At 36.9% G+C, this 21,962-nt stretch overlaps 1 protein-coding gene across 1 annotated transcript in view; it reads right to left on the bottom strand.

Moving 5' to 3' along the window:
- The window catches only part of LOC134097621 (fibrillin-1-like), a 31,294-nt gene extending 16,043 nt beyond the window's left edge, over window positions 1–15,251 (bottom strand). The window contains exons 1-36 of the mRNA XM_062550541.1: window positions 15,109–15,251; window positions 13,933–14,079; window positions 13,478–13,624; window positions 13,227–13,361; window positions 12,828–12,992; window positions 12,241–12,258; window positions 11,990–12,136; window positions 11,361–11,507; window positions 11,023–11,169; window positions 10,788–10,934; window positions 9,548–9,694; window positions 9,310–9,456; window positions 8,987–9,133; window positions 8,741–8,887; window positions 8,464–8,610; window positions 7,934–8,080; window positions 6,670–6,816; window positions 6,334–6,480; window positions 5,728–5,874; window positions 5,467–5,613; window positions 5,171–5,317; window positions 4,399–4,545; window positions 4,158–4,304; window positions 3,899–4,045; window positions 3,647–3,793; window positions 3,358–3,504; window positions 3,111–3,257; window positions 2,825–2,971; window positions 2,584–2,730; window positions 2,332–2,478; window positions 1,959–2,105; window positions 1,586–1,732; window positions 1,213–1,359; window positions 840–986; window positions 467–613; window positions 94–240 (exon numbers count right to left, since the gene is read on the bottom strand). Coding sequence (XP_062406525.1) covers window positions 94–240; window positions 467–613; window positions 840–986; window positions 1,213–1,359; window positions 1,586–1,732; window positions 1,959–2,105; window positions 2,332–2,478; window positions 2,584–2,730; window positions 2,825–2,971; window positions 3,111–3,257; window positions 3,358–3,504; window positions 3,647–3,793; window positions 3,899–4,045; window positions 4,158–4,304; window positions 4,399–4,545; window positions 5,171–5,317; window positions 5,467–5,613; window positions 5,728–5,874; window positions 6,334–6,480; window positions 6,670–6,816; window positions 7,934–8,080; window positions 8,464–8,610; window positions 8,741–8,887; window positions 8,987–9,133; window positions 9,310–9,456; window positions 9,548–9,694; window positions 10,788–10,934; window positions 11,023–11,169; window positions 11,361–11,507; window positions 11,990–12,136; window positions 12,241–12,258; window positions 12,828–12,992; window positions 13,227–13,314 — 4,681 coding nt within the window. The 5' untranslated portion in view covers window positions 13,315–13,361; window positions 13,478–13,624; window positions 13,933–14,079; window positions 15,109–15,251. The remainder of the gene's footprint in view (window positions 1–93; window positions 241–466; window positions 614–839; window positions 987–1,212; window positions 1,360–1,585; window positions 1,733–1,958; window positions 2,106–2,331; window positions 2,479–2,583; window positions 2,731–2,824; window positions 2,972–3,110; window positions 3,258–3,357; window positions 3,505–3,646; window positions 3,794–3,898; window positions 4,046–4,157; window positions 4,305–4,398; window positions 4,546–5,170; window positions 5,318–5,466; window positions 5,614–5,727; window positions 5,875–6,333; window positions 6,481–6,669; window positions 6,817–7,933; window positions 8,081–8,463; window positions 8,611–8,740; window positions 8,888–8,986; window positions 9,134–9,309; window positions 9,457–9,547; window positions 9,695–10,787; window positions 10,935–11,022; window positions 11,170–11,360; window positions 11,508–11,989; window positions 12,137–12,240; window positions 12,259–12,827; window positions 12,993–13,226; window positions 13,362–13,477; window positions 13,625–13,932; window positions 14,080–15,108) is intronic.
- Between the last annotated feature and the right edge of the window lie 6,711 nt (window positions 15,252–21,962).

The raw sequence follows: 21,962 nt of genomic DNA, 5'->3' as shown, positions 1-21,962 counted from the left end.
AAACAGAAGTTCAATAATGTAATATTGGAACAGAAAATACCAGTTCAAATAATACTGCAAATAGACATCTAGGATACATGTACATTCATTTACCTGTGCACGGATTTCTGTCACTTATAGATTGGCTTGTGTTGGTTGCTCCATATCCACTCAGGCAGGAGCAGTTGAAGTTTCCATTGGTATTGGTACAGTCTGAGTTGGATCCACATATGTTTGGAGTCTCAACACATTCATTTATATCTGAACAAAGAGATATGGAAAAACAATAAAAATGTACAAATAAATCAGACAGAATCATGCTCAGTTGCATCAAGTTGTATTAAAAGCTACATAAAATGACATTCATGATTTCATCTGAAAATAAATCGATTGGAAACAGAAGTTCAATAATGTAATATTGGAACAGAAAATACCAGTTCAAATAATACTGTAAATAGACATCTAGGATACATGTACATTCATTTACCTGTGCACGGATTTCTGTCACTTATAGATTGGCTTGTGTTGGTTGCTCCATATCCACTCAGGCAGGAGCAGTTGAAGTTTCCATTGGTATTGGTACAGTCTGAGTTGGATCCACATATGTTTGGAGTCTCAACACATTCATTTATATCTGAACAAGGAGATATGGAAAAACAATAAAAATGTACAAATAAATCAGACAGAATCATGCTCAGTTGCATCAAGTTGTATTAAAAGCTACATAAAATGACCTTCATGATTTCATCTGAAAATAAATCGATTGGAAACAGAAGTTCAATAATGTAATATAGGAACAGAAAATACCAGTTCAAATAATACTGTAAATAGACATCTAGGATACATGTACATTCATTTACCTGTGCACGGATTTCTGTCACTTATAGATTGGCTTGTGTTGGTTGCTCCATATCCACTCAGGCAGGAGCAGTTGAAGTTTCCATTGGTATTGGTACAGTCTGAGTTGGATCCACATATGTTTGGAGTCTCAACACATTCATTTATATCTGAACAAGGAGATATGGAAAAACAATAAAAATGTACAAATAATTCAGACAGAATCATGCTCAGTTGCGTCAAGTTGTATTAAAAGCTACATTAAATGACCTTCATGATTTCATCTGAAAATAAATCGATTGGAAACAGAAGTTCAATAATGTAATATTGGAACAGAAAATACCAGTTCAAATAATACTGTAAATAGACATCTAGGAGACATGTACATTCATTTACCTGTGCACGGATTTCTGTCACTTATAGATTGGCTTGTGTTGGTTGCTCCATATCCACTCAGGCAGGAGCAGTTGAAGTTTCCATTGGTATTGGTACAGTCTGAGTTGGATCCACATATGTTTGGAGTCTCAATACATTCATTTATATCTGAACAAGGAGATATGGAAAAACAATAAAAATGTACAAATAAATCAGACACAATCATGCTCAGTTGCATCAAGTTGTATTAAAAGCTACATTAAATGACCTTCATGATTTCATCTGAAAATACATCGATTGGAAACAGAAGTTCAATAATGTAATATTGGAACAGAAAATACCAGTTCAAATAATACTGTAAATAGACATCTAGGAGACATGTACATTCATTTACCTGTGCACGGATTTCTGTCACTTATAGATTGGCTTGTGTTGGTTGCTCCATATCCACTCAGGCAGGAGCAGTTGAAGTTTCCATTGGTATTGGTACAGTCTGAGTTGGATCCACATATGTTTGGAGTCTCAACACATTCATTTATATCTGAACAAAGAGATATGGAAAAACAATAAAAATGTACAAATAAATCAGACACAATCATGCTCAGTTGCATCAAGTTGTATTAAAAGCTACATAAAATGACATTCATGATTTCATCTGAAAATAAATCGATTGGAAACAGAAGTTCAATAATGTAATATTGGAACAGAAAATACCAGTTCAAATAATACTGTAAATAGACATCTAGGACACATGTACATTCATTTACCTGTGCACGGATTTCTGTCACTTATAGATTGGCTTGTGTTGGTTGCTCCATATCCACTCAGGCAGGAGCAGTTGAAGTTTCCATTGGTATTGGTACAGTCTGAGTTGGATCCACATATGTTTGGAGTCTCAACACACTCATTTATATCTGAACAAGGAGATATGGAAAAACAATAAAAATGTACAAATAAATCAGACAGAATCATGCTCAGTTGCATCAAGTTGCATTAAAAGCTACATAAAATGACCTTCATGATTTCATCTGAAAATAAATCAATTGGAAACAGAAGTTCAATAATGTAATATTGGAACAGAAAATACCAGTTCAAATAATACTGTAAATAGACATCTAGGATACATGTACATTCATTTACCTGTGCACGGATTTCTGTCACTTATAGATTGGCTTGTGTTGGTTGCTCCATATCCACTCAGGCAGGAGCAGTTGAAGTTTCCATCGGTATTGGTACAGTCTGAGTTGGGTCCACATATGTTTGGAGTCTCAACACATTCATTTATATCTGAATAGAGAGATATTGAAAAGAGACAAACAAAATGTATTAATCAATCAAAAACAACTGAGCCGTTCACATCAAGATGTATCAAAAGCTTCATGGAATGACTACCTTCACAGAGATTGTCAGGACTACTTTGCACACTTGGATCAGTCACATTATATCCACTCAAGCATGTACAGTTGTAGTCTCCAATGGTGTTGTTGCAGACTGAGTTAGGACCACAGACTGATGGTGTCTGAAGGCATTCATCCACATCTAAAACAGAAGGTCAATAATGTTACAATGGAAAACAAAATGGTAAAGTATAATTTACAGAAATAACGGTTAAACACTTTAAGTTTCTATTCACCTGTACAGGGGTTGCTGCTTCTTATGGTTTGGCTTGCATTAGTCACTTGATATCCACTCTGGCAGGAACAGTTGAAGCTTCCATTGGTGTTGGCGCAGTTTGAGTTGGGTCCACATATGTTTGATGTCTCCACACATTCATTTATATCTGAATAAAGATCGAGACATTGAGAAAACAGACAATTCAAATGTGTTAATAAATCAGAAATATGTATGCTCAGTTGTATCATATTAGAAGCATATTAGAATACCTAAATTAAAAGGAGTTAACTGACAAAGTGCCTTACCTGTACATGGATTGTCATCACTGCTCTTCAAACTTGGATCAGTGACATTATATCCATTCCAACATGTACAGTTGTAGTCTCCGATGGTGTTGTTGCAGACTGAGTTTGGACCACAGACTGACGGCTTCTCTAGACATTCATCGACATCTTGACACACAAAGTCCACAGTGTTAAGATGGACAAATTGGTCAAGTGTATCAGCGTTTATAAAATTAGATTAAATATATAAAAAGTTGTTTTTGTTCACCTGTACAGGGGTTGCTACTACTTATGGTTTGGCTTGCATTAGTCACTTGATATCCACTCTGGCAGGAACAGTTGAAGCTTCCATTGGTGTTGGCGCAGTTTGAGTTGGGTCCACATATGTTTGATGTCTCCACACATTCATTTATATCTGAATAAAGAGACATTGAGAACAAAAGACAATTCAAATGTGTTAATGAATCAGAAGTATCTATACTCAGTTGTATCAAGTTGTATTAGAAGCATATAAATTAAAAAGAGTGAACTGACAAAGTGTCATCAAATTGCCTCACCTGTACATGGATTTTCAGCACTACTCTTCAAACTTGGATCAGTCACATTATATCCACTCAAGCATGTACAGTTGTAGTCTCCAATGGTGTTGTTGCAGACTGAGTTTGGACCACAGACTGATGGCATCTCTAAACATTCATCCACATCTAGACACACAAGGTCAACAATGTTTTAGATGGAAAAATTGGTCAGGTATATCAAAGTTTATAAAATGAGATAAAATATAAAAAAATAGTCATGTTTTTGTTCACCTGTGCACGGATTGCTGTCACTTATAGATTGGCTAGTGTTGGTTGCTTGATAACCAGTCAAGCAGGAACAGTTGAAGCTTCCGTTGGTGTTGGTGCAGTTTGAGTTGGGACCACATATGCTTGCTGTCGCCACACATTCGTTTACATCTGAGGAGAGGGATTAAACAAGGAGAGGGATTAAAAACATATCCTTCTTTATCGACATTCTGCAAATGCAAGCCTGTCCAGGTGGGCCAGCCATCTACTAATGAAACTTCACCTTCACAGGGATTGTCAGCACTGCTCTTCAAACTTGGATCAGTCACATTATATCCACTCAAGCATGAGCAGCTGTAGTCTCCAATGGTGTTGTTGCAGATTGAGTTTGGACCACAGACCAGTGAGTTCTCAAGGCATTCATTGACATCTTAAATAAAGCAAACCAACATTTTCATGATTAGTTAGTCTTACAGTAACATGAGCAACAGGTATTTAATCTATTTCTGAATGTATTTCTTTACCTCTGCATGGATTCATGGCACTTATAGGTTGGCTCGCATTTCTCACTTCATAGCCAGTCCAGCAGGAACAACTGTGGCTTCCATTGTTGTTAGTGCAATGTGCATTGGGGCCACACAGGTTTGCTTGTACAGCACATTCATTTATATCTGACAAAAGATTTAAAAAAACAAAAAAAAAATACAAATTATCTTGACAGATGTATTTCAGCATAACACAGTTTACTGACCAATATGTATTATTCAATAATACATTACTAAACATTCAAATAACATTGTAGCTTATAGCAACTAGATAGTGATACAAAATATGACCAACACTCAGTCCCGCACATTTTCTCCGCAAAAAATAAATCACGCTTGTCAATTTGTCTCCATCTCCTACTCCTCCCCCTACTCTTGCAACTTTGTGTATGTAAATGAGTGTGTTTATTCATGTGTTTGTGTGCATTTCTGTGTGTGTGTGTGTGTGTGTGTGTGTGTGTGTGTGTGTGTGGGGGGGGGGTCCGTTTGTGAGTGTGTGTGTGTGTGTTTATGTGTATTTTTGTGTGTGTGTATGTATGTACTGTACGTATGTGTACAAATGTAATAAGTACCAGCAACTCTTTGCTCAAGTCCACCATCTACAGGCTGATTGGTGTACAGTCACGCATTCCACATACAATAACTTCCCATGCATTTAGAAGGTGCCATAATGACCCTCCTTTTGGGGAATCCGGTGTGGCAGGTGGGCAACGGTCATAATAATAACGACCTACCCATACAGCAAACTAACCTGTGCAAGGATTACTTTCATTTATCAAGAGACTGGAGTTGATGGTCTGGTATCCACTCAAGCATGAGCAGCTGTAGTCTCCAATGGTGTTGTTGCAGACTGAGTTTGGACCACAGACTGGTGGGGTCTGAAGGCATTCATTCACATCTATAGAAAGAGTTTACGATATTGACATTAGCACTGGTAATTTCATCTGAAGATACATTGATCAGAATATACTGTATGTAATGATCTGCAATATTGCATGAAATATCACTATGAATTTTAGAATCAAGAGTTTATTGTAATGTATTTACCAATGCATTGGTTGATGTCACTTATGGGATAGTTTGCATTTGTTGCATGATATCCACTCCAGCATGAACAGCTGTAGCTTCCATTTGTGTTGGTACAATTTGAGTTGGGACCGCACAGATTTGGTGTCTCCATACATTCATGTATATCTAAAAACAGAATAATATATTGAATCTACATAAAAAATACACAACGGTCAAGGCTGATTTTAAAACAAGGGCCAATTTAATATCAATATCAAATATGATAGGGCAATTACAAACCTGTGCATTGATTGTAGATACTTATTGGTAGATCTTCACTGTTGACACTATATCCACTCAAGCATGTACAGTTGTAGTCTCCAATAGTGTTGTTGCAAACTGAGTTTGGACCACAGACCGATGAAAGCTGGTCACATTCATCTACATCTGAAAACGTGTGGAGAAAAAAACACACTTTTTATAATGGTGGTGGCGGTATTACTTCTATACTCTAGTGTAGCGTAAACTCTTAAAAAAAAGAGTTCTTGGGGTGTTATACTGTAGAAACATGCAGGCTTTAAAAGAACCATTAGGGGCTGCTTTGATGAAAAAGAAAATGGTTGGCTCACTAAAGGACATTTTTTTTCCAAGAGTGTAGTAGCTATGGAACTAGGCTAGTATGCAGTGGCCTGAAAAGTTGTGGATTCAGTTCCCGGCTTCCACCGTTGTGCGTTTGAGCAAGGCACTTAAGCCTGAGTTGCTCTAGGCCCTTGGTAAGATAACTAACACATCTAAGTCACTTTGGGGAAAAGGAACAAATGTGAATGTTTCCAAAAGATATTTCAGACAGATGAAGTATAATGACACAGTGTCATGAGACACTTTGCTGCTTTTAGATTTGTTTACCTTGGCACTGGTTACTACCACTTATGGACTGATTGACAGAGCTTGGTTGATATCCTGTCTGGCAGGAACAGTTGTAGCTTCCATTGTAATTGGTACAGTTTGAATTGGGACCACACAGGTTTTGGATCTCCACACATTCATTTATATCTGAGAAGGTTCACAACACCAAAGCACATGGAAAATGGAACCAACACTTTAGTATGATGAAACACTCCAAATACCATTGTGTTAAAGTTTTTAACAATTGATACATTTTGTTGTAAGTTCTACATTATGCTCTTTTTCGACTTGAAAACTAGACATACGGTGGGACGTCACCTTCTTACATAACCTTACCAGCACAAGGATTGCCATCACTGATTCTGAGATCCACATTTGTTGTGCGATATCCAATCTGGCATGTACAGTTGTAGTCTCCAATGGTGTTGTTGCAGACTGAGTTTGGACCACAGATCGGTGGGGCCTGAAGGCATTCATCCACATCTAGAACATAAGGTCAACAATAACATCACGTACAACATCATCAAGTGCAAGCATATGCAGATTATGGCATGGACAAAGTGGCTTTCATCCTGGCTAAATTCAGCTTTGAGGTTAGTTTCATAAAAGCCAAAGGAACATAAATTACCAAAGGGATTTATTCTGTGCAGTTACCGTAGTTAATTCTAATGCTAATTATGTTTTATTGGCTGTCAATCTGATCAGACCTCCACTCGTTTTTTAAGAATTTTATTAGGGTAGGCTAATCGTTTTCACTTTGATGATTTCATCTATAAATTATAAACAGAGTTGCTTCCTTTTTTGTTGACAGACGTTTGATAAATAGTCTACTCTAGTAGTTGGTTTTAATAAGAGGACATACTTTCAAAGGTGTTTTCAATGAATGTTGGTGATAAAGACAACATAAAGTTATACTATATGTGTTTCTTTATAGTGACGTGCTCTTTTCTTAATGACGTTGCATGCCTAGATGAGGAAGTACTAGAGCGATCCATCCGTAAGTGTGCATTCAGTTGGTCTATCACGCATACTATCGCTACTTTACAAAAAGGTTGTGTTTCCCCATTTAAACAGGAAATACTACACTTTCTTGCTAGTCCTTATCAAAAGCTGTTGTTCACTTGGTGCAAATGATGCTATTTTCCGCGTCTTTCAATTCCAACCGTGAGTTCCTTAGGTGAAAGCTGAGAACACGGACATATCCTGAATTATTTACGCCTGACTTGACCTAGTCATTCTAGCAGGGTGTTCATGAAACTTGACCTAGGATGACGAGACAATGCAATGTTAAGCCTTGCTTGATCTCTTATCTTGGATTCCGTAATGCTACTATTGTGAATTACCCCTCAGATATACCCAAAGAATGTTGTTCCCTCTGAAAAAATGTATCAAGGTGTGTTAGAACATTTATATTGTACATTTATTGATTGATCACACACTTTTATCTAAAGTAAAACAATTACGTAAACAATTCACAGATACACATCTCGATCACTGTGACTGCTATCCGAGAATTTAATCGTTGATCTTGGCATTGTTCTCTTCTTGCTCTACCAGTTCAGTCAGAGCAGTCTTACAACGCGTGATTGAATCACATTACCTGTACATGGATTGGCATCACTGCTCTTCACATTTGGGTCAGTGAGATTATATCCACTGTGGCATGTACAGTTGTAGTCTCCAATGGTGTTGTTGCAGACTGAGTTTGGACCACAAATCAGTGGTGTTTGAAAGCATTCATCCACATCTAAAAACAAGGCCAACAAAATCATGTTTAAAAAAGGAATGCCAGTCAAGTAAAAATAAACCAGATCAAATCAACAATGTGGCAAATAAATCAGATAAAAACAACAAATTGTGATTATGGATATCTGTTTATTTATGTGATTATTCACTGTTATGGGCTGGTTTATGTTAGTCACTTGATTTCCATCAAGGAAAGAACAGTTACAGCTTCCATTGTAATTTATACAATTTGAGTTGAGACCACATATTTTGTATCTCAACACATTCATTTATATATAATCATAAATAACACTTAGAAATAAAGTTTTATTAGGGGGAAATCAATAAAAAACATGTTTGTGTCCAAAGGTCTCAAGATGACTTTATGATATTGCTCTACAGTACCTGTACAAGAGTTGTTAGCACTACTTCGCACACTCGGATCAGTCACATTATATCCACTCAAGCATGTACAGTTGTAGTCTCCAATGGTGTTGTTGCAGACTGAGTTTGGACCACAGACTGGTGAGATCTCAAGGCATTCATCCACATCTAAAAACATAAGATAACAAAACAATGAATTTAAAAAGGAAATGCTTGAAGAATGTAGAAAAAATCACTGGCATCGTTAACACCTATATTTCAGTCAAAGTTCTGCCGTCATATGACAACATATCCTCACCTTCACATGGATTGTCAGCACTACTTTTCAAACTGGGATCAGTCACATTATATCCACTCAAACATGAGCAGCTGTAGTCTCCAATGGTGTTGTTGCAGACTGAGTTTGGACCACAGACTGACGGTGACCAAATGCATTCATCCGCATCTGAAAACACAAGATATATAATATTGAGAAACACAATATTTAAAAAGGAAATGCTTGTAAGAATGCACTGGTTCCTAGGATATCTGTACATCCATTTACCTGTGCATGGATTGATATCACTTATGGATTGATTTGCATTGGCTACTTCATATCCATTCAGACAGGAGCAGTTGAACGTTCCATTGAAATTGGTACAGTCTGAGTTAGGTCCACATATGTTTGGAATTGCCACACATTCGTTTATATCTACGATATAATGAAAATAAATACATTTATGGCAAGGTTGACCAAAAACAACATCATCTTTGCAAAGGCAGGTTTGATGATAATGATTTCAGAACACCAGCTGGTAGGCTGAATTTATGGAGCTGTCATGGACATTACAGTGAAAGCTCTGCCGTCATGTAAAAACATATCCTCACCTGTACAGGGATTGCCAGCACTACTTTTCAAACTTGAATCAGTCACATTATATCCACTCCAACATGTACAGTTGTAGTCTCCAATGGTGTTGTTGCAGACTGAGTTTGGACCACAGACTGGTGGGGTCTGAAGACATTCATCCACATCTAAAAATATAAGGTCACAATATTGTATTGATAAAAATGGTATAAAAGTATAATTAGAATTAAACTCAGAAAGCATTATATTTTCATTTACCTGTACACTGATTGCTGTTACTTATGGTTTGATTTGCATTGGTCACTTGATATCCACTCAGGCAGGAACAGTTGTAGCTTCCATTGTAATTGGCGCAGTCTGAGTTAGGTCCACATATGTTTAGAATTGGCACACATTCATTTATATCTACGGTAGATAAAAAAAAATTGAGTTGAGTCCACATAAGTTTGGTAACTCAACATATTAATCTATATTTGATCAAGTGCATATCTACGGAAGCCCTGAACCGCAAGTGAAGACATTTTTTTTTGAGATGCTATATTGTTATTTCGAGATAATATCTCGTTATTTAAAGATAATATCTCATAATTTCGAGATAATACACATATGTTTTCCTTCAGATATTATCTCGTTATAAGATAACACACTTAGGTAAAAAAAAAATAAAAAATACTTTCAGACATTATCTCGTTATTTCGAGATACTAAGTCGTTATTTCGAGATATTATCTCGTTATTTCGAGATACTAAGTCGTTATTTCGAGATATTATCTCGTTATTTTGAGATGTTACTTTTATCTTGAAATAATGAGATATTATCTCGAAATAACGACTTAGTATCTCGAAGCAAGGACTTAATATCTCGAAATAACGAGATAATATCAAAAAGTAAAAAAAAAAAAAAAAAAAAAAAAAAATTATTATATTATATATATATATATATATTTTTACCTTAGTGTGTTATCTCGAAATAACGAGATAGTATCTCGTAATTACGAGATATTATCTCGAAATAACGAGATAATATCTGAAGGGAAAAAAAGAATAAAAAAATAAAAATCTTATTTTTTTTTACACATGTGTATTATCTCGAAATTATGAGATATTATCTTGAAATAACAAGATATTATCTCGAAATAACAAGATAGCATCTCAAAAAAAAAATTCTTCACTTGCGGTTCAGGGCTTCCGTACATATCAGAGCAAAAGTGTATATAAAAAAATACTTCATCATAAACCACTTCATCCAATTACAGTGTTTATACAAAGGAACCAGGGAACTAAATAACTAATTAAGTAACAAACAACCCTTCATCTTGGTGTTGTTCCAGTCTTGCTCTATCAGTTCAGCTAAAAGAGCAGCTTTACAACCATAAATGACCATACCTGTACAGGGATTGGCATCACTCCTCTTCAAACTGGGATCAGTCACATTATATCCACTCAAGCAATTAAGTAACAAATTAAGCAGTTTACAAAGCTTCATCAAATGACCATACCTCTACAGGGATTGGTATCACTACTTTTCACACTTGGATCAGTCACATTATATCCACTCAAGCATGAGCAGCTGTAGTCTCCAATGGTGTTGTTGCATATGGAGTTTGGACCACAGACTGATGGAGTCTGAAGGCATTCATCAACATCTAAAAACACAGAGTCAACATTGTTCTGCTGAAAAAGTGTCTAACAGAAATTTCAGAAGACTGCTAAGGCATGTTCATTTTCATTTACCTGTGCACTGATTGCTTTCACTTATGGATTGATTTGGGTTGGCCACCTGATATCCAGTCAAGCAGGAACAGTTGTAGCTTCCATTGGTATTGGCACAGTTTGAGTTGGGGCCACAAAGGTTCAAAATCACAACACATTCGTTTATGTCTAAAAGAGAGTGAAAAAAAGATTTACTCACAGCAAGGGAAAACCAACAGCAACTACTATTATTTTAGTACAGACACATTTGATGAAAATTATCTCAGAACACCAGCACTTCAGTTGGATCTACTGAAACGTCAACTCAAACTACCAACATTCCACTCAGAGTCCTGCCTCTACGCGACAATAATCCTCACCTGTACAGGGATTGTCAGCACTACTCTGCACACTTGGATCAGTCACTTTATATCCACTCAAGCATGTACAGTTGTAGTCTCCAATGGTGTTGTTGCAGACTGAGTTTGGACCACAGACTGACGGTGTCTGAATGCATTCTTCTATGTCTTGAAGGTAAACCAGAAGTTGACAATCAATCAATCAATCAATCAATATGTAGAGGGTAGGGGGGAGACTTTAGACCATTTTTCAGGAAATTGTTAAAAGTCCCTAGCCTGGCTATCACCATACTAAGCTCAATCCTTTAGATTGAACATTAGTCTGGGGAGTCTGCGCTTAATTTCTACTGCACAAGAGGCGTGATTAGTGGGCACAGTTCAAATGACTCTGCACTCTTTTGGATAGTCCTTCCACCAATCAGACCAACGATCCAGGTGCACCTTTTGGATAAGCTAGTTTGTGATAGCCTACTGTATAAACGCCTACGGTATAAACAAGGTCAAAAATCATATTTGATAATGGAAAATAAGTAAAAAAGATATGTCCACTCAGACAGGAAGAATAGCATTGCCATTTGAGCAGTAAAACTACAGTATTCCTCAATCAAACAGACAAACAGACTTTTAGATGCATTTGTACTGTAGCTCACCTATACAAGGATTACTTTCACTTATTCTTTGACTGATGTTTGAAACTTGGTATCCATGCAAACATGTGCAGTTGTAGTCTCCATCAGTGTTGTTACAGACTGAGTTAGGACCACAGATTGACGGGGTCTGAATGCATTCATTTACATCTAAAACAGTAAGATTGAGTCGTTAAGGACATGAACAAACACAATATTCAAACTACTTCAAAGTGCATTTAGAACAATTATAAAAAAGACATTATTAACTTTACCTGGACAATCGCTGAAGTCTGTTGGAAAAATGAAATGAAATTATTAAAGTAAGATAATGACAAATATCACAAAATTTGTCTTGTGACAAAAATAAATCTCTTGAAATATTTAGTTTAGATTAATAATACAGCAGTGATTGATGTAATTGAAAAGCAGAGCTTTGAATGTTTTCTAGTGATTGAAAGTGAAGTCTTTGGGGTCATATTCCCAAAACATCATGACAGCTCCTTTTGGGCATTTGTATTGAGGATATTCTCAATGTGGCTTTAACTGTCATTCGTGCAACCTTTCACCATTTGTTTTAATATATATCTCCTATTGTCTTTTAAAGTTGCCATATGGAGGTTTTGCCTTGTTTTAAAATCTACTACTGTACATTGCACCACGTGAGGCCACCATACAAATCGCAAAGCAAGTCATTGGTGTGCTTTGTGGCTGTATTCAAGACAATTTAAGGTACAGAATTTCACATAGCTCCATTAAAAAAGCGTAAATGCAAATCTATGAAACATATATTTCCTATTGTGTCATAGCTTTGTAAAATATTCCAGTGCAGTAACAGTAGAATCTACATTTCTGGCATTACTTGTTTTGGGCTGGCAATACTGTCTGTCATCTGGAATGGCATTGATGCATCCACATGTGTTGTTGATGATGTCATCACAGTGTCCATATGTCTGGCATTTGTCACAAGACCAATAGAATTCACTTTCACATTGGCACTGGTATGAAGTGCCATTGGGGGAACACACTAGGGGGGGGAATAATAACAGTCAGGGTTATAACACCGCAGAAAAGTACAGCAGTCATTTAAAATGATCGCTACAGTACATTTTATTTGATCTATCATGGAGGAAAATGTAGAAGAAGAGTCCTTCCATGTAGGTCAAATTTGAATTAAAAAACATGCAGGAATATAAAGAACATAATAATAACTAATAGATTGAACAAAGTCAAATGCATATGTAATCAAGAATAATCAAACCTGTTGTGATAGCAGTGTCAGTGATATCAAATGAGTCGTCTACAGGTGATGAGATGGAATTCAGAATTTTCATAATGTCCTCCATCATGCCAGAAGTTATGTTGAGCTCAACTTCAGCTTCGTAGTAAAGAAGTTCTGGAGATAATGTCAGATTATGAGAATCTCAGGTGGGAAAGAACGTAACACCTGCACATTAAAACCTTAAGCTCTAAATTAGGTCATTGATGATCGTAACTAATAAAATAACCAACCTGTACAAGGATTATCAGCGCTACTCAGCAGACTGGTGTTGATGACCTGATATCCACTCTGGCAAGTGCAATTATATCCTCCAACTGTGTTATTGCAGACTGAGTTTGGACCACAGATCGATGAAGACTGAAGACATTCATCAACATCTGCATAATGACAAGCGATTTATTAAAGCAATTTTTCAGTATCAAATGGATAACAAGCAAAGTTACAGTGTGTAACACAATGTGTAAGGGCCTCTCAAGTGAGTTTTTTTCCATTCTAGCTACCGTAGAAAGTGATTCCAATATAATTAGGAATGCTATATTCATTTCTGCAAATAGACCACCTTAAATCCTCTACAAGCTACCTTTACAGCTTAATGGGCATCAGAAGGGCAAACATCTTCAGATATAAGAGAAAAATATTCAGTGTTCAAACTCTTCTATACAAAAAGACCACATACTGTACGTACCAATGCACTGATTGCTGTCACTTATGGTTTGGTTTGTATTGGTCACTTGATATCCATTCAGACAGGAACAATTATAGCTTCCATTATAGTTGACACAGTTTGAGTTGGCTTCACATACATTTGGTATCAAGGCACATTCATTTATATCTGAAAGAGAGTGGCAGTTAGCCTGGTCCTACCAAACTCTCGTTCACATTTAATAACATACAGAGAGTCGGCCACTTTCCATTGCCAAGTGTTAACTTCCTTGAATGCAGGTACTCTGTTTAGATTTAAAACTATTGGATCTGCCCTGAGCCACTCTGGATTTGCCATAACCAATTGCTAACGTTTGGTTGTGACGTATAGTCATGCTCAAACTACTAGTGCATAACCTCAACGTCATAATTCTCTGCTACTCCCTCTGCTCGCTGATTGGACCTGCAATTTTTTAGCCAGAGAAAACCTATGAATATAACGCAGACCAAGACGACGTTCTGAAGGGAAATGAAAATTGAGCGGAAGTACGTAAGAAGGCGTAAGAAGACCATATGTTGCTATTAGACTGGAGATGTCATTTAAAATTAATGGCAAAGTGCAATTTCAGAAGTCTAAACAAAAGCTAATTTAATTTCCATTAAATCAATGAGCAATATCATGAATGTAAACTGAATGCTGACACAAACTACATAATAATTTAGTTCACACATAAGACATTTTATTTGCTTCTTATGTCACTTGTCCGTGAGCCTCCATGTACATGCCCACAGAGTGTAGTGCTGAAGCTGTTTGGCAGTATTAGCTGCTGGGTGTAGCAATTCGAGCTATAGGTAAAACTGATGGTTTCCATTTTGTGACTTGGTGACCTCATGAGACTGAGATCTATGAAAAAACTTGCCGGATTTAGTCTGAATAGAATGGCTGTTGTAATATAATTGACATATGCAAGTCACTTTGGATAAAAGCGTCTACTAAATGTGAGTGTAAGTTTGGATAGCCTCTGAATTAGAGCCTCTGGTATACAGCTGTTGCTGTTGGTCAGAGCAGCCTCACAGAACTTCATCGACTTATCTCACCTGTACATGGATTGTTAGCACTACTCTTTAAACTTGGAACCAGGGAACTAAAGAACTGATTTAGTAATTACTGTAAGTAACAAATAAAGCAGTTTTACAAAGCTTCATCAAATGACCATACCTGTACAGGGATTGGTATCACTACTCTTCAGACTTGGATCAGTCACGTTATATCCACTCCAACATGTGCAGTTGTAGTCTCCATCAGTGTTGTTGCAGACTGAGTTTGGACCACAGACTGGTGGGGTCTCAAGGCATTCATCCACATCTACAAACATCAAGTAAAAAATATTGTATCCAAAGAAGGTCAAGTATATAGCAATAATTATGGACATGTAGCCTATGTATGTTTCCACTTACCTGTGCACTGATTACTGTCACTTATGGATTGATTTGGGTTGGCCACTTGATATCCATTGAAGCAGGAACAGTAGTAGCTTCCATTGATATTGGCACAGTTTGAGTTGGGGCCACAAAGGTTTACAATCGCAACGCATTCATTTATATCTGAAAGAGAGTGAAAACAAACAAAAGTCAATACAAGGTTAACCAAAATCATCATTATCTGGACAAAGACATAGTGATTTCAGAACCCCAGCTAGCAGGCTGGATTTATAAAGCCCATACCACCAACATTTCAGTCAAAGTTCTGCCGTCATGTGACAATATTTCCTCACCTTCACATGGATTGTCAGCACTACTTCGCACACTTGGATCAGTCACATTATATCCACTCAAGCATGAGCAGCTGTAGTCTCCAATGGTGTTGTTGCAGACTGAGTTTGGACCACAGACTGACGGTGTCTGAATGCATTCATCTACATCTGAAAACACAAGATAAAAGGCAGTGTATTTAAAAAGGAAATGCTAATGTAAAGGAATGCACTGGTTCCTAGGATATCTGTACATCCATTTACCTGTGCACGGATTGATATCACTTATGGATTGATTTGCATTGGCTACTTGATATCCATTCAGACAGGAACAGTTGAACGTTCCATTGAAATTGGTGCAGTCTGAGTTAGGTCCACATATGTTTGGAATTTCCACACATTCATTTATATCTACGATATAATGAAAATAAATACATTGCAAGGTTTGATAATGATCTCAGAACACCTGCTGGTAAATTGGATTTATGGAACCCTAGTGACATATCAGTCATGTGACATTGACAACATATTCTAACCTGCACATGGATTGTCAGCACTACTGCGCACACTTGGATCAGTCACATTATATCCACTCAAGCATGTACAGGTGTAGTCTCCAATGGTGTTGTTGCAGACTGAGTTTGGACCACAGACTGAAGGGGTCTGAAGGCATTCATCCACATCTAAAAAATAAAATGTCACCAGTATTGCATTGAAAAAAAAAATGGTCAAGTATAACTCAAGAGCAAAATGCAGAAAGCATTCATGTCTTCATTTACCTGTACACTGATTGCTGTCACTTATGGTTTGGTTTGCATTGGACACTTGATATCCACCAAGGCAGGAACAGTTGTAGCTTCCATTATAATTGCCGCAATTTGAGTTGGGTCCGCATACGCTTGGTAACTCAACACATTCATTTATATCTGAACAAGTGCATATCAGAGTGAAATAATAATCAAAACAATTCATCATGAACCACTTCATGCAAATAACAGGAAGTTCTGCCAAAATATTCTATTCTTTTTTTTTTTCTACGCAAAAGCTTCTACACAAAGGAACTAGGGAGCTAAAGAACTAAGCACCGAACTAAACCCTTCGTCTGGTGTTGTTCCAATCATGTTCTAACCTGTTCCACTAAAGGAGCAGCTTTACAAAGCTTCATCAAATGACCATACCTGTACATGGATTGGCATCACTGCTCTTCAAACTGGGATCAGTCACATTATATCCACTCAAACATGAGCAGCTGTAGTCTCCAATGGTGTTGTTGCAGACTGAGTTTGGACCACAAACTGACGGTGTCTGAAGGCATTCATTCACATCTAAAAACAAAAGATAAAAGACAGTATATTTAAAAAGGAAATGCTATTGTAAAGGAATGCACTGGTATCTATATCTGTACATTCATTTACCTGTGCACGTATTGCTGCTACTAATGGCTAGATTTGCATTGGTCACTTGATATCCATTCAGACAGGAACAGTTGAACGTTCCATTGAAATTAGTACAGTCTGAATTAGGTCCACATATGTTTGGAATTGCCACACATTCATTTATATCTGCAATAGAGTCAAAAGAATACATTCATGGCATGGTTGACCAAAAGCACCATCATCTTTGCGAAGGCAGGTTTGATACAGTAATGACTTCAGAACACCTGCTGATAGGCTGGCTTAATCGAGCAGTTAACACCAACATTTCAGTGAAAGTCCTGCCGTCATGTGAAAACATATCCTCACCTGCACATGGATTGTCAGCACTACTCTTCAAACTTGGATCAGTTACATTATATCCACTCAAGCATGAGCAGCTGTAGTCTCCAATGGTGTTGTTGCAGACTGAGTTTGGACCACAAACTGATGGTGTCTGAAGGCATTCATCCATATCTACAAAAATAAGGCCACCAGAAAAGTATATAAAAAAATGGTGATGAAGTCAAGTCAAACATTTTTTACGTACAATTCATAGAACTAAACTCAGAAAGCGCTCATGTCTTTATTTACCTGTACAGTGATTGCTTTCACTTATGGATTGGTTTGCATTATTCCCCTGATACCCAATCAGGCAGGAACAGTTGAAGCTTCCATTGTAATTGGCACAATTTGAGTTGGGTCCGCAAACGTTTGGCAATTCAACACATTCATTTGTATCTGATCAAGTGCATATCACAGCAGAAAAATAATCAAAATACTTTATCATGAACCAGTTCATACAATAGCATGAAGTTGTGCCAAGATATTATTATTATTATTATTATTATTATTATTATTATTATCATTATTATTATTATTACATCATTATTATTATTTATATAACAACCATCATCATCATCATCATCATCATCAGCAGCAGCAGCAGCAGCAGCATTACTGTTATTATTATTATTATTATTATCATTATTATTATCAAGGCTTATACAAAGGAACCAGGGAACTAAAGAACTAATTAAGTAACAAACTAAACCCTTCTGTTGCTCCAAACTTGTTCTACCAGAGCAGCTTGACAAAGCTTAATCAAATAACCCTCACCAGTACAGGGATTGTCATCGCTGCTCTTCAAACTTGGATCAGTCACATTATATCCACTCAAGCATGTACAGTTGTAGTCTCCAATGGTGTTGTTGCAGACTGAGTTTGGACCACAGACTGATGGGGTCTCAAGGCATTCATCCACATCTAAAGAACAAGGTCAACAAAATCATATTTAACAAGGAAAAAGTCAAAATAAATCGTATATCAATTGAGGCAGGAATAGTGGCATTGCCATTTGTGCAGTATACATTTCCATCAATATTTGCACTAAAACACATGTTCTTTGCAAGACTGTGGGCAGCGAGCCATAACATCTGCATCACGTGGTCCAGTGTTGAAAGGACACATTTTTACACCCGTTGACAAAGTGCAAGGAGAACAGAGAGAGTGCTAGAGGGTGTTAGAGGTATAAGGTGAAGGGGCGCTCATAGAAGAGTCTTCAAGAGAGTCTTGAATATAGAGAGGAATGTCCTTGCTCTGATGATATTTAGTGTGGGGGGAAACACGCAAAAACCAGTAGAACTCTAAAACTGTAAAATTAAGTTATTGAGGTGTTTGCATTTCTGTATGATAACATTAAAATTAAGTGATGGTGTTTTTTTATTGCCGTTCTATTGAGATAGCCACCATCAGCACCCAAGAAAAACAATACATCATACATATTGTCATCAAACTATACTTTCTTGGGTGATGAGCTCATTCCTGGGGTGGAAGAGGTTAGAGGTCATTTCAAGGTCAAGCCAATATGGTCGAAGTCAATGTAATTCTGGGTTCAGGACCCAATAAAAATGTCTTATCTGTGCTGGCAATTATTTATTTAGACTATCTTGCTATCAAAATGCATATTTTGTACCCAGTCATTGTGCTCAGTTTTGGCTGATGAAAAACAGCTACTATACAAATAGTGTAAGTTTGCATATTGGCCTCTAACATAATGTTACAAACACGCAGCTCTATTCAAGGAAAAGTCTTTAATTCTGGCAAAAGGTTGCTCCAGAGAAAATTAAATGACTCCCCTTCTTTCATTATTCCAGAAGCAATGTGTTTATTGGCTAGAATCATGTGTGTAGAGCTTGGTCCAAGCCATTTGTTTTCCATTTCCCAAGAAAGCTAAAACTATGACACAAGAGTGCTTCTACGCAGATACACAAACCTTGAGATGCAATCTGTTTTACTGTAGCTCACCTATACACAGATTACTTTCACTTATTCTTTGACTGATGTTTGAAACTTGAAAACAATCTTACCTTCACACGGATTGCCAGCACTACTCTTCAAACTCTGATCAGTCACATTATATCCAGTCAAACATGTACAGTTGTAGTCTCCATCAGTGTTGTTACATACTGAGTTTGGACCACAGACTGACGGCGTCTGAAGGCATTCATTTACATCTAAAACAGTAAGATTGAGTCGTTAAGGACATGAACAAACACAATAACAGAATATTGTTTTCAAAATAATTAGACTTTAATACTTTACCTGGACAATTGCTGAAGTCTGTTAGAAAAACATCCGAAAATTAAAGTTAAATAATGACAAAGATCACTAAAAAAATTGAATTTGTCTTGCAACTCGATCTCTTGAAATATTTCGTTTAGATGACTAATACAGCTGTGGTGAAATTGAAAAGCAAGGCTTTGAACATTTTGTAGTGATTAAAAGTGAGATCCTGGGGTCATATTCTCAAAAATGTTACAAACATCATGAACATTTCTTGAAATCTTGAATCTACTTTTATTTCGGGCATTACTTGTTTTGGGCTGGCAATACTGTCTGTCATCTGGAATGGCATTGATGCATCCACATGTGTTGTTGATGATGTCATCACAGTGTCCATATGTCCGGCATTTGACACAAGACCAATAGAATTCACTTTCACATTGGCACTGGTATGAAGTGCCATTGGGTGAACACACTAGGAGGGGAATAATAAGAGTCAATTTTATAAGAATGAGAAAGACACAGAATAGTTAAATAGCTGCTAATTTGAAGTCTCAACATTCTCAAAATATACAGCACTGAACATGAAGTAACATGTGAAGGAAGAGACATTTGCACTCAAGATAAAAAGCTCATGGTTATGATAACAGACACAAAGTCAAATACATATGTAATTAAGAATATGCAAACCTGTTGTGATAGAACTGTCAGTGATTTCAGAGAGGTCATCTACAGATAATGACAGGCCATTCAGAAAGCTCCTGAGCTGATCCACAATTTCAGAAGTTGCGTTGAGCTCAAATTCAACTTTGTAGTAAAGAAGTTCTAGATAAAATGTCAGATAATGAGGATCTCAGGTGGGAAAAATGCATCACATGTACAATAAAACCTAAAGTGCTATATTAGGTAATTGATGATCGTAACTAATAAAATAACCAACCTGTACAAGGATTATCAACGCTACTCAGCAGACTGGTGTTGATGACCTGATATCCACTCTGGCAAGTGCAATTATATCCTCCAACTGTGTTATTGCAGACTGAGTTTGGACCACAGATCGATGAAGACTGAAGACATTCGTCAAGATCTGCATAACAACAAGTAATTCATTTCAGCAATTTATCAGCACTGAATGGAACAAGTAAGGTTAAAATGTATACCAAAACGTTTCCAACAGAGTTATGAATACTATTTTCAATTTCTCATTGTCTCCTTGAAAAAAAACCTGACGATATACTGTACATACCTATACATTGATTGCTGTCACTTATGGTTTGGTTTGTATTGGTCACTTGATATCCATTCAGACAGGAACAATTATAGCTTCCATTATAGTTGACACAGTTTGAGTTGGCTCCACATACATTTGATATCACAGTGCATTCATTTATGTCTGAAAAAGAGTGTCAGAAGTGCAAAGTAGTGATTTACTTTGACATAGCAACCTTGGCCTAAACGGCTTTTCTCATCTAATTTTCTCCCAAGCTTGGTCTTGGACCAGAGTTTTAAAATGAACAGCTAAGTAGAATTTCAAAGTCTAAGCAAAAGCTGATGTATTTCCTAATTTTTAATACGCAATATCAAAAGTGTAAACTGAATGCTCACACAAACTACGCACACATTTGCGTCTTTTGTCATTAACATTTGCATAACCTTTGAATTGGAGCCTTTGGTCTCTAAACGTGATCTTGCTGTTGGTCTGAGCTTGTGCAGTTTGTCAGAGCATCTTGACATCGAATTATCTCACCTGTACAAGGATTGGCATCACTACTCTTCAAACTCAAATCAGTCACATTATATCCACTCAAGCATGTACAGTTGTAGTCTCCAATGGTGTTGTTGCATATGGAGTTTGGACCACAGACTGATGGGGTCTCAAGGCATTCATCCACATCTACGAACACCAGGTCAACAATTGGAAAATGGTCAATAATAATTCATATTAGACACCTAAAGTATGTATGTATGTTTTCATTTACCTGTGCACTGATTGCTATCACTTATGGATTGGTTTGGGTTTGCCACTTCATATCCAGCCAAGCAGGAACAGTTGTAGCTTCCATTGATATTGGCACAGTTTGAGTTGGGGCCACAAAGGTTTACAATCTCAACACACTCGTTTATATCTGAAAGAGAGTTTTAAGTATAAACAAACACAATTCATGGCAAGGTTAACCAAAAGCAATATCATCTGTGCAAAGACATGCAGGTTTGATGAAAAAGATTTCAGAACACCAACTGGTAGGCTGGATTTATAGAGCCGTTAACACCAACATTTCCATCACGTGACAATATCCTCACCTGCACATGGATTGGCATCACTACTCTTCAAACTTGGATCAGTC

The sequence above is a fragment of the Sardina pilchardus genome, chromosome 12 (genome assembly GCF_963854185.1).
Source record: "Sardina pilchardus chromosome 12, fSarPil1.1, whole genome shotgun sequence".
Taxonomy (NCBI): domain Eukaryota; kingdom Metazoa; phylum Chordata; class Actinopteri; order Clupeiformes; family Clupeidae; genus Sardina; species Sardina pilchardus.
Note: the sequence above shows the minus strand (reverse complement) of the source record. Positions and strands in the feature narration are given on the sequence as shown.